General features: G+C 35.2%; 1 protein-coding gene across 2 annotated transcripts in view; it reads right to left on the bottom strand.

Moving 5' to 3' along the window:
* The window catches only part of DPP10 (dipeptidyl peptidase like 10), a 717,819-nt gene that overhangs the window by 10,416 nt on the left and 694,394 nt on the right, over nucleotides 1–13,009 (bottom strand). For both annotated transcript variants that reach the window (XM_043894623.1, XM_043894622.1), the window contains one exon: nucleotides 12,591–12,645. In XM_043894623.1, the coding sequence (XP_043750558.1) occupies nucleotides 12,591–12,645 (55 nt within the window). The remainder of the gene's footprint in view (nucleotides 1–12,590; nucleotides 12,646–13,009) is intronic.

Genomic DNA, 13,009 nt, shown 5'->3' with positions numbered 1-13,009 from the left:
CAAGATTTTGCATTTTTAACAAACTCCCAGGTTGCTGGTCCATATTTTGAATAGAAAGTTCTAATTGTGTAATAATGTAATAAGGATTCCCACCAGATTATCTTTCTAACTTCAGCCAGGATTCCCTAGACTAGTGGAACTTAACAATATATATATACATACATACATATATATATATATACATATATATATATATATACACCAATGCCCTCAAAATCAGTTGAATCAATACGTGTAGAATGGGCTGTGGAGTTCTCCATGTGATTCTAAGTGAAAGTACTGTTGTAAATCACTGCTGCTGCATAAAACATTATATTTGACTTCTTTAAAAAAATATCTGGCATTTGGGATCAATGAAAGTAAGTTGAAAACTTAACAGTAGTGGAAGTTTTTGAATAAAATTCTCTCTATAGCATTTAAAAATTTAATTCAAAATACTGCTTTAATCTGATTTATTTCAGTTAATAAATTCTATTTTTAAAAGAAAATCAATACTGGCAGGATTAAGATAAATTTTAATTGCTTACCGTCTTCTCTATAATTTCATATTTATTTACTGAATATAAGAACAGATCATAGTAGCTTTATCTTAGTTTATTTATGGAATCTCCATACTGTTCTCCATAGTGGCTGTATTAATTTGCATTCCTACCACACTACCATATGTAAAATAGCCAGTGGGAGTCCATGTATGATGCAGGGAACCCAAGGCCAGTGCTCTGTGACAACCTAGAAGGGTGGGAGGGGGAGGAGGTGGGAGGAAGTTCAAGAGGGAGGGCACATATGTACACCTCATACAGACTCGATGTATGGGAAAAAAGTCACCATATTGTGAAGTAATCATCCTCTAATTAAAATAATAAAATATATAACAATAATAATAAAAAGATTAGATCATGAAAAAGTTCTTGGAAAAATAATATTCCACAAGATGTTAGGAATCTAAGTTCTAGTTAGCTATGGAATGGTGCTTCAATTTTCAAAGCAACTCATATCTATCAGGAAGATGCCAAAAACCGGGGTTTACCATATTGAATGTAATTAATAAGAGGATGTTTTATTAATGTGATATAGACCAATAATGGTCAATAGTTGGTATAGGCTGCTATGTTTCAGATACGCTGTCATATTATTGGTATTCTCAGTGATCAGATTTTTCCATTCATTACAATTGTTACATCATGTGCATTTGCAGAGAATCTTTAGCATTACTTGTAAAATTTTAACAAATTAATCTAGATTTTTAAAAGTTTATTCTGTGGATTTAAAGTATAGAAAATTTTATTTCTTTAAAAAATATATTTTACCCATGCTGTAAGAGATTGAATCCAAAAGACAAAAGGACTAGAAGAGCAGGGGAGAGGGGAAATCTATAATACCATTTTACTGAGGACTTACATTTTCATGGGACTCCTCATGTTTTGAAATAATAAAGTGACTTTTTTGACACTGTGCAAAAAGTTTTCATGGTTGCAATCAAAAATATATAGTAACAAAGCTAAAAAAAAAGTTTTCCTACAGCTTTAGGCTTGTATGATTTCCTCTGAATCACATCACTTCTAATATATAGTGAATTGATTTGAAGTAAAAATACTGCAAACACTTTATGAATAATAAATTTATTATATTAATTTGCATGAAAACTGTTAAATTTGTTTAATGCAATCACATATACTATATTACAATTTTTATATTCCTGCCTTGATTTTTTTTCCTTCATCTTATACACAAGAGTTCAAACCCTAGAAGTGACTCAGTGTCCCTAACAAGCTCTTACCCCAATTGAGACTATTATTAAAATGACTATAAATAATAAGTAATTACCTCCATAGGTTGCTTAAAAAAACTTCCATACTCATTGCATTTTTAAACTTCTTTTACCCTCCCCAGATATTTATGTCTCTTGTCTCCTCAAATTTCCCTATTTTAGACCAATCAATATCTCCTAGTGAAATAGTTCTTGTCTCATGATTGAAAATTGCTAACTCATCTTAATCTTGATCTCCTGTCTCTCTGCTTCACTTTTCTGAACTGCAACATCATTATCTGACATTTTATAGGCTTTCCTAATTATTTTTTAATTGTTTGTTTTTCATTTATCTCTCCTCACTGAATTAACAATTTTTAAAAAGATAGGCTTTATTTTTGTTTTTGTTTTGTGTTGGTGATTGCTATATGTCCAGCAACTGAAAAGAACTAGGCACATAGTATACACTCAATAAATGTTTGTTGAATGACTTAATTTTAATCCCATTAATGCTGGCCAGGTAACCACAGCAATACAAGTTCTCAGTATGATGCTTACAGGGTATCAAATTTTGCCACTTATTTTTAATTTGTGTCATCAATCTTAAAAAAATGTCAGAAAAAATTTCTTTCAGCAGGGTTTTTTACTTTTAACACTTAAATATAATTACTTGGTACAAAGAACATTAATATTATTACATTGTATTTTATGAACTTGATTAGGTCAAAAGGATAATTATTCAAACTAAAATGGTTCAACGTCTTTAATCATGTCATTTGAATAATTATTGAGTAACAGATGGCCAGTTAATGGCTAAATATGCTAATAGTATAAGCTTTCCATTTATCTAATAAACAAGTTAGAAAATAACACTGATAAAAACATACTACTCACAATAAAAAAGAAAATGCACTAATAATAAATAATACATAGAAATAAACAAAGCAGGAAAAATATTGACATCCATAAAGAAAACTAAAAATTCTATTGAAAAATACATAAAGGATTAAATAAAAAAGATGTACTATGTGATTCAGTCAAAGCAGCATCTTTTGAAAATTTTAATTATTCTCAAATTAAATATTGTTTAAATAAAATTTCAGTTAAAAGAATATAGCCAAATGTTTTGGGAGAATTTGAGAAAGTGGAGAAAATAGGAGCAGTAGGTCAAAGGTATCTTGAAAGAAAAGAACAAAGAGTGGGAAATATTTTAAAATATTAAAATGAATTATTATTAAGCACACTATACCCACCAAGGCTTCCCTGGTGGCTCAGATGGTAAAGAATCCGCCTACAATGCAGGAGACCTGGGTTCGATCCCTGGTTGGGAAGATCTCTTGGAGAAAGAAATGGCAACCCATTCTAACACTCTTGCCTGGAGAATTCCAAGGACAGAGGAGCCTGGGGGTTTGCAGTTGATGCCATCACAAAGAATTGGAGGCAACTGAGCAACTTCCCTGGTGGCTCAGCTGGTAAAGAATCCACCTGAAATGTGGGCAACCTGAGTTTGATCCCTGGATTTGGAAGATCCCCTGGAGAAGGGAATGGCTACCCTCTCCATTATTCTGGACTGGAGAATTCCATGGACTGTATAGTCCATGGGGTTGCAAAGAGTCAGACATTACTGAGCAACTTTCACTTTTCATAATTAAAAACCTGTAAGATTAGCCTAAGAACAGATAGAAAGATTATAGCAGAAATAAATCTAAGCATATCTGAGAACTTAATGTGTAGTTGGCATCATAATCAAGATGTTAAGAATGATTTAATCAATCAATAGAGCTAGTGAAACTGACTAGCTATTTGAAACGAAATAAATAAATCCACAGCACACAAGTGTTATGTACCCCTCTCTGCCCTACTCAAACAGATACATAAAGAGAAAAGTATAATAAATACTTATTTTGATAGGAATGAGACATCTAAAGAAGAAAATCATTGGAAGAAATCACCAGAGAAAGGACTTCAAAGGTTTTGCCAAAAGATAAAAAGTTTTAGCACTTCAGTTTTCTGAATGATCATAAAAAACACAGTCAATTAACAAGTCAAGGGGATATTTCAAAAGGATGTGAAAGATTGCTGTCTTTAATACACCAAAATCTCAAATTTTCAATAAGAAAACAAATATATATATATAATACATATATATATATATGTTCACATATAAGAGAGATCAAATAAGCTAAGCACATATATGCATATAAATTGACAGTTCAAAAATAACATTGTAAAATGCTTCATGAACATGCAAGTTAATTTTATGTAGGAATTTCAAATTCCACAAAAATGGAATAACAGAAATGAGATTTACCCTTCCATGTGAAACTACTAAAAATATAATTAAAATATATGAAATAGAATTAACTGAGACATTGGACTGGGTAAGAAAGGACAGTGATCACTGAAAGATAGGGAATGAGTCAGTCCTGGGATTGCTACACCTTCCTGCCTGCAAGAGTGAGGCTGATGGGCAGCATCATAATATATCTAAAAATGAAGCACACAGAGACAAATATTTTTTAAAAAATATTAAAATATCAAAAATTAATATTTTGGTGAGCTTAGGGAAAAATTTAACTGGCCTAATTACATACTTATTTGTAAACTTTGGAGAAATGGAACAGCAGAAAAAAGTAGAAATTGAAGTAATGATAACTGGACATTCTCCAAATTTGATGAAAACACTAAAGCCAAGAAGCGCAGTGTATTCCCCTAAAGGATAAGGGTTGGCTATATAGCAGGAAAGAGAAAATCCCAGAGGAGAGAAAGAACATGAAATGAGTTCCATTCAAATGTTTTTGCAAATGAAAATCAAATAAAACATAAATACCTTGACAAGGCTTACAGTCTGACATAACAAATTAAATAAGAACACAAATAAATATAATGCTCTACATGATGGTATAATGAATACGAGAAACGACTGACAAAGTGTTCTTTCAATACACAGGAGGAAATGATGATTTCCAGTGGGAGAAATTTAGTGAATACTTAATGGAGGAAAGGACCTCTGGATGAGACTTAATAAGAAGTAGATTTATAAAACCCATGTACAGACTTGAGGCTGTTATTAGAAATAAATTAAAAGGTATGAACAAAAGCAGTGAAGTAAAAAGGTGGAAGAAATACTTATAACCAGTAAGGATTTTGGCTTAACTATATTGAAGAAAATTCATTTGGAACAATAAATAACTCTTGGAATAAGCTTAAAATCTATGTTAGGTAATAGTTAAAACTTTTTAGTTAATTTTGTTTACCTATAGAATATGTGTGCAATATTAAAATGAAATTGGATATAAAAAGTCAAGCATTATCTTCTATGTTGACTGATGTGTTTCTCCAGTATCCATGTGATAGTTTTAGAAGAGAATGCATTTATTTAATTAGTGCTTTCCTGGCATTTACAGGCTTATTGGGGCTTCTCTGGTGGCTCAGAGGGTAAAGCATCTGCCTGCAGTGAAGGAGACCCGGGTTCAATCCCTGGGTCGGGAAAATCCCCTGGAGAAGGAAATGGCAACCCACTCCAGTACTCTTGCCTGGAAAATTCCATGGACTGAGGAGCCTGGTAGGCTACAGTCCATGGGGTTGCAAAGAGTCGGACACAACTGAGCAACTTCTCCTTCACTTCACTTTCACAGGCTTATTAGTTCCATTAATAGAATATAGGTAGGGATATTGTCTAAAAATACATATTATTTGACACAAAACACATTTTTAGAAATCCTAAAAATTCTATATTCCTTAATCGGCTTACAAGGATAGAAAGAATAGTATTGTTTTCCAAATTTTGAAAGACTAAACTGAACAAATTACACATAAAATAAAGAATATTGACCAATTTCTTAGAGTTCACTATTTCAGCTTTATGGAGACCAACAGTGAAATGTACCTGAAAACTTCTAAGCAAATTTCATTTCTGCTGACAATTATAATGAATGAAATCAGTTATTTAGCAAGGGTGATGTAGATATAGATATATACATACATAGACCATAAAAAACAGAATGAACTTTAGACCAAAGGGAAGAAAAACCTGGAAACTCAATCAAATAGTGATATAGCTAAAGGAAATAAGTTGCTTAAAGATTGTTGACTGAAATTAAAATTCCTGGCCCTCTGGAACATCTCACTTGAATCATAACACTTTTCACAATAAATTCTAACTCAGCCTAGAATCTTAGATGGGATCACTGCTTTAGCCTCATTGATGGTAAAAGCATTAAGTGTGGCAATATCATTTCTAGCATTTGATGAAATTGACATCTTAATAGATTCAACTGAAAACAAAACCAAACCTAAACAAAAAATAAATAAATAAAAAGTGGTAATTTAAAAAAAAATAAACAACTAAAACAACTAAAAGTAACTTTGAATACAACATTGAGCTGGCACAAAGGTTATGAATTCACAAAGGCCAAATATTACTGAAAACTGTAAACTTGAGAGGTAAACAATCATAAAGCCAGTTTTGCTTGCTTGTTTCTTTGTTTTGCAAATGCAAGTGATTTTAGTCTTCTGCTATGATGACTCAATGCATGATGTAGACAAAATGCATAGATTCCAAACTAAAGGGAGACTGTACAACGCTCTGCCCCTAAAGACGATGACAGACAATTATGCTGCATAAAACGATTGGTGAAAATAATTTTGTTTTTATTCTTGTCATGAACTTATACTGAATCAATGAAAAAAATTAATCTCGACTAAAAATTTGAGCCATAAGTCCACATTAGTGTCTGCTGACCCAATGTATCATGTAAGTATAAATAAAACAAAACAGAGCAAACACAAAAATATAAATGCAATATAAGCCTTAAAAAATTCCAAGTATAAAACCCCAGTTTTGGTGGAATTGATGGAAGATAATAAAACATATTCAAAGAACCCATCAAATCCCAAACATGATGAATAAAAAGATATTCATAACTATACACATACAGTAGAAACTATAAAACTCCAAAGAAAACATATCTTAAAAAAAAAAGTGAAACTGGTAATATTTCTTAGATGTCAGTTCTTCCTAAGTGATCCACAGATTCAGTAGAAGTCCCAAGAAAATCCCTGTGGTCTATTTTTGATGGTCCATTGTTTAAGACTCAGTGCTTCCAATGCAAGGAGCATGAGGCCAATCCCTGGTCCTTAAATTAAGATCCCACATGTTGTGGGATGTAGTCAAAAAAAAAAAAAGATTACAAAAGGTGATTCTAAAATTTATAAATAAATACAATGTCTAGATGAGATAAAAGAACCCTGAAAAATAACAAGACAGAAACTATCTCAAGACGGAAACTATGCAAACTATCTCATTTCTAGATACAATATTATTATAAACAGTGATTTTTAGTCAATTACATCTCAACTTAAAAGATGAAAAAAAGGGAAGAACAGGTTTGTAACTATAATATGCTTCCTCTGATTTAGTAGGGTTTCCCAGTTGGCTCACAGGTAAAGAGTCTGCCTGCAAGCAACAGATGCAGGTTTGATCCCTGAGTCAGGAAGATCCTCTAGAGAAGGAAATGGCAACCCACTCCAGTATTTCTTGCCTGGGAAATCCCTTTAACAAAGCAACCTAGCAGGCTACAGTCCATTGGGTCTCAAAGAGTCGGACATGACTTAGTCCAGCTCAGCAACACCAAGAAATATCAAATCACTATGTTGTGTAACAGACATTAAATGGGAACTAACACAGTATTGTAGAGGTAGGTAGGGGAATTGGATGAAGTCAGCCAAAAGGTACAAACTTCTACTTATAGGATAAATAAGCACCAGGTATATATAATACATCACATGATAAATGCAGTTAATACTGCTGTATGTTACATATGCTCCTTTGTGGATCACTGTCTTGTTATGGTGAAGGGGTTTGCATATTTCAATGAAGCTATAAGTCATGCCGTGTAGGGCTACCCAAGACAGACAGGTCACAGTGGAGAGTTCTGACAAAACGTGATCCACAGGAGGAGGGAATAGAAAACTACTCCAGTACACTAGCTGTGAGAACCCCATGAACTGCATAAAAAGACAAAAAGATGTGACATCAAAAAAGAGCCCCACCCCAGGCTGGAAGGTGTCCAACATGCTACAGGGGAAGAGGAAGGACGTCTTCTAGTAGCTCCAGAAAAAAACAAAGTGACTGGGCCAAAGCAGAAATACTTGTGGATTTTTCTGGTGATGAGAGTAAAATCTGATACTGTCAAGAATAATATTGCATTAGAACCTAGAAAGTTAGGTCCATGAATCAAGTTAGGTCCATTGGACATGATCAAGCAGAAGATGGCAAGAGTAAACATCGATATCTTAGGAATCAGTGAACTAAAATAGACAACAATGGGTTAGTTTAATTCAGATGACCATTATATCTACTACTGTGGGCAAAAATCCCATAGAAGAAATGCTGTAGCCCTCATGATCAACAAAACAGTCTGAAACGCAGTACTTCATTGGAATCTAAAAATGACAGAATGATCTCAGTTCTTTTCCAAGACAAATCATTCAACAACACTATAATCCATGTCCATACTCCAACCACTGATGCCAAAGAAGCTGAAGTTGATCAGTTCTATGAAGACCTAGAAGACCTCGTAGAACTAACACCAAAAAAGACATCCTTTTCATCATAGAAGATTAAAATGCAAAAGTAGGAAGTCAAGAGATAATTAGAGTAAAAGGTAATTTGGGCCTTGGAGTACAAAATGAACCAGGGCAAAGGCTAATTTAATTCTGCCAAGAGAATGCACCAGTCAATAGCAAACACTGTTTTTCAACAACACCAGAGATTATTTTAGACATGGACATCGCCAGATGGTCAATACCAAAATCAGATTGATTACATTCTTTGTAGCCAAAGATGGAGAAGTTGGATACAGTCAGCAAAACAAGACCTGGAGCTGACTCAGATCATCAGCTCCTCATAGCAAAACTCAGGCTTAAACTAAAGAAAATGGGGAAAACCACCTGGTACAACTTAAATCAAATCCCCTATGCATATACAATGGAGGTGACTGATAGATTCAAGGGATGAGATCAAGGAAAGAGTGTTCCTGAAGAAGTATGGACATAGGTCTACAATATCATAGAGGAGGCAGCAAACAAAACATCCTGAAGAAAAAGAAATGCAAGAGGTCAGAGTGGTTGTCCAAGGAGAATTTACAAATAGCTGAGCAAAGAGAAGAAGAAAAGCAAGGGAGAAAGGGAAAGGTACTCCCAACTAAATGCAGAGTTCCAGAAAGCATGGAGAGACAAGAAGGCCTTCCTCAACAAACAATGCAAAGAAAAGAGGAAAACAACAAACAGAAAGCATAAGACTAGAGATTGCTTCAAGAAAATTGGAAATATCAAAGGAACATTTCATCCAAAGATGGGCATAATAAAGGACAGAAATGGCAAATATCTAATAAGAGTAGATCAGATCAAGAAGAGATGGAAAGAATACACAGAATAACCATACAAAAAAGATTTTAATGACCCAGATAACCACTATGGTGTAGTCTCTCACTCAGAGCCAGACATTCTGGATTGTGAAGTTAAGTGGGCCTTAGGAAGCACTGCTTCTAATAAAGCTAATGAAGGGGATGGAATTCCAGTAGAGCTATTTAAAATCCTAAAGATGATGCTATTAAAGTGCTGCACTCAATATGTCAGCAAATTTGGTAAATCCAGCAGTGGCCATAAGACTGGAAAAAGTCCATTTTCATTTCAGTTTCCAAGAAGGGCAGTACTAAAGAATGTTCAAACCAGCAAACAACTGACCTCATCACCCATGCTAGTAAGGTTATACTCATAATCCTTCAAGTTACGCTTCAGCATTACGTGAACCAAGAACTTCCAGATGTTCAAGCTGGTTTTAGCAAAGGCAGAGGAACCAGAGAACAAATTGCCAATGTTTGCTGGGTCACAGACAAAGCAAGGTAATTACAGAAAAACATCTACCTCTGTTTCATTGACTACGCTAAAGCCTTTGACTGTGTGGATCATAACAAATAGTGGAAAACCCTTAAAGAGATGGAAATACGACACCATCTTACCTACCTCCCAAGAAACCTGTATGCAGATTCAGTTCAGTTCAGTTCAGTCGCTCAGTCGTGTCCGACTCTTTGCGACTCCGTCGACCGCAGCACACCAGGCCTCCCTGTCCAGCATCAACTCCCGGAGTTTACCCAAACTTATGTCCATTGAGTCAGGGATGCCATCCAAACATATCATCCTCTGTTGTCCCCTTCTCCTCCTGCCCTCAATCTTTCTCAGCATTAGGGTCTTTTCAAATGAGTCAGCTCTTCGCATCAAGTGGCCAAAGTACTGGAGTTCAGCTTCAACATCAGTCTTTCCAATGAACACTCAGGACTGATTTCCTTTAGGATGTATTGGTTGGATCTCCTTGCAGTCTGAGGGCCACTCAAGAGTCTTCTCCAATACCACAGTTCAAAAGCATCAATTCTTTGATGCTCAGCTTTCTTGATAATCCAACTCTCACATACAAACATGACTACTGGAAAAATCACAACCTTGACTAGACAGACCTTTGTTGGCCAAGTAATGTATCTGCTTTTTAATATGCTGTCTAGGTTGGTCATAACTTTCCTTCCAAGGAGTAAGCGTCTATTAATTTCATGGCTGCAATCACCATCTGCAGTGATTTTGGAGCCCCCCAAAATAAAGTCAGCCACTGTTTTCACTGTTTCCCCATCTATTTGCCATGAAGTGATGGGGCCAGATGTCATGATCTTACTTTTTTGAATGTTGAGCTTTAAGCCAACATTTTCACTCTCTTCCCTCATTTTCATCAAGAGGCTTTTTAGTTTTTCTTCATCATCTGCCATAAGGGTGGTGTCATCTGCATATCTGAGGTTATTGATATTTCTCCTGGCAATTTTGATTCCAGATTGTGCTTCCTCCAGCCAAGCATCTCTCATGATGTATTCTGCATATAAATTGCATAAGCAGGGTGACAATATACAGCCTTGATGTACTGCTTTTCCTACTTGGAACCAGTCTGTTGTTCCATGTCCAGTTATAACTGTTTCTACCTGACCTGCATACAAATTTCTCAAGAGGCAGGTCAGGTGGTCTGGTATGCCCATCTCTTTCAGAATTTTCCACAGTTTATTGTGACCCACACAGTCAATGGCTTTGGCATAGTCAATAAAGAAGAAATAGATGTTTTTCTGGAACTCTCTTGCCTTTTTGATGATCCAGCGGATGTTGGCAACTTGATCTCTGGTTCCTCTGCCTCTTCTAATACCAGCTTGAACATCTGGAAGTTCATGGTTCACATATTGCTGAAGCCTGGCTTGGAGAATTTTGAGCATTACTTTACTAGCATGTGAAATGAGTGTAATTGTGCGGTAGTTAGAGCATTCTTTGGCATTGCCTTTCTTTGGGATTCTTTGGGATTTGAATGAAAACTGACCTTTTTCCAGTCCTGTGGCCACTGCTGAGTTTTCCAAATTGTAAAGCAGAGATATTACTTTGCTGACAAAGGTCCATATAGTCAAAGTTATTGTTTTTCCAGTAGTCATGTATGAATATGAGAGTTGGACCATAAAGAAGACTGAACACTGAAGAATTGATGCTTTTTAACTGTTGTGTTGGAGAAGAAAGACTCCTTGAGAGTCCCTTGGACTGCAAACCAATCCAATCCAAAATCAAACCAATCCTAAAGGAAATCAGTCATGAATATTCATTGGAAGAACTGATGCTGAAATTAAAGTTCCGATAATTTGCCCACCTCATGTGACAATCTGGCTTATTGGAAAAGACCCTGATGTTGGGAAGGATTGAAGGCAGGAGGAGAAGGGGATGACAGAGGATGAGATGGTGGGATGGCATCACTGACTCCATGGACATTAGTTTGAGCAAGTTCCGTATGATGGTGAAGGACAGGGAAGCCTAGCAGGCTGCAGTCTGTGGGGTTGCAAAGAGTCAGACACGACAGAGACTGAACAACAGAACAAGAGAGTAAATCCTAAGAGTGTCCATTTCAAGGAAAAAAAATTTTTTTTCCTATTTAGTTTTGTATCTATATGGTATAACTGTACTTCTGTAATCACTCATGTCTGACTCATTGCAACCCTATGTCCTGTAGTCCACCAGGCTCCTCTGTCCATGGGATTTTCCAGGCAAGAATACTGGAGTGGGTTGCCATGCCCTCCTCCAGGAGATCTTCCGGACCCAGGGATCTAACCCAAGTCTCTTTTTTCTCCTGCACTGGCAGGTGGGTTCTTTACAACTAGTCCCACCTATACTTTAATAGAAAATTATTTTAAAAGGAAGTAACTATCATGCAAGAGCAGAGCAATATAATTATGAATACTGGTCATCTTTTAGTCTTTAAGCCCTGTAGTCTTTGCCAAGTCTGTGGTCCTTGTTCCTTCTTTGGATGACGCTCCTTCAACAGATTTACATGACTGATTATTTCTTGTTATTTAAGCATCCACCTAAATATCACTTAAATCAGAGGGGCCTTACTTGACCACTCAATCTAATAACATTGTGCCTTTCATCCATCAGTTTTTCTTATTTTGTTTTCCTTAAAAGACATAGTACCAGATGAAACTATGTTTTTTAATTTACTTGTTTACTTTCTCTTTCTCCTCTCTAGAAGATAATCTTCATGAAAACAGATTCCTTTTTTTTCTTTTTTTGTCCTACTATTGCTCTATTTCTAACACCAGTTTCCAATTAGAGATAGTACATAGTTGCTGAGTTAATAAATAACTGAATTTATATAATATTAATTACAATGTTTCATTTAAAGGATAATAGAAATTATAGTAATATGAAGAGAGTAATTACACAAGTACACATAGAAACAGGTAATGTACGCACACATATTTCTACTGTTTACCTTTCCAAAAATGCTTAATCTTTTGGAGTCAATGTATGGCTGTTTCAGTAAAAATCTGAAATGAAAAAAATCATAGTTATATCTTCTTGAGTTAAATGAACCATGGAAATTCATTCTTAGCCATAAAGAAAAACGAAAACAAAACAGAAGTCAAACAAGAACTGCTTTAGTGGTTAGAACTCTGTTCATATGGAAGGGTACTGTACACCAAAATCTTGCTTGTCAGAGTAGTGGAGCAGTTTGGGTGTCTCCCCTGTTAGCTTGTTACAAATGCAGAATCTTGGGTCCACTACAGGCCTACTGAATTAGCATTTACATTTTAACAATATCCTAGCTAATATCTATATGCTGTGTTAAAGAACCTATTAGCTTTCTCAGTTCACATTTTCTCACCCATGTGGGAAAGGTATTTGTGAAAG

Source organism: Cervus elaphus, chromosome 33 (genome assembly GCF_910594005.1).
Source record: "Cervus elaphus chromosome 33, mCerEla1.1, whole genome shotgun sequence".
NCBI classification, from domain to species: Eukaryota; Metazoa; Chordata; class Mammalia; order Artiodactyla; family Cervidae; genus Cervus; species Cervus elaphus.
This window is presented reverse-complemented; position numbering and strand designations above follow the sequence as displayed.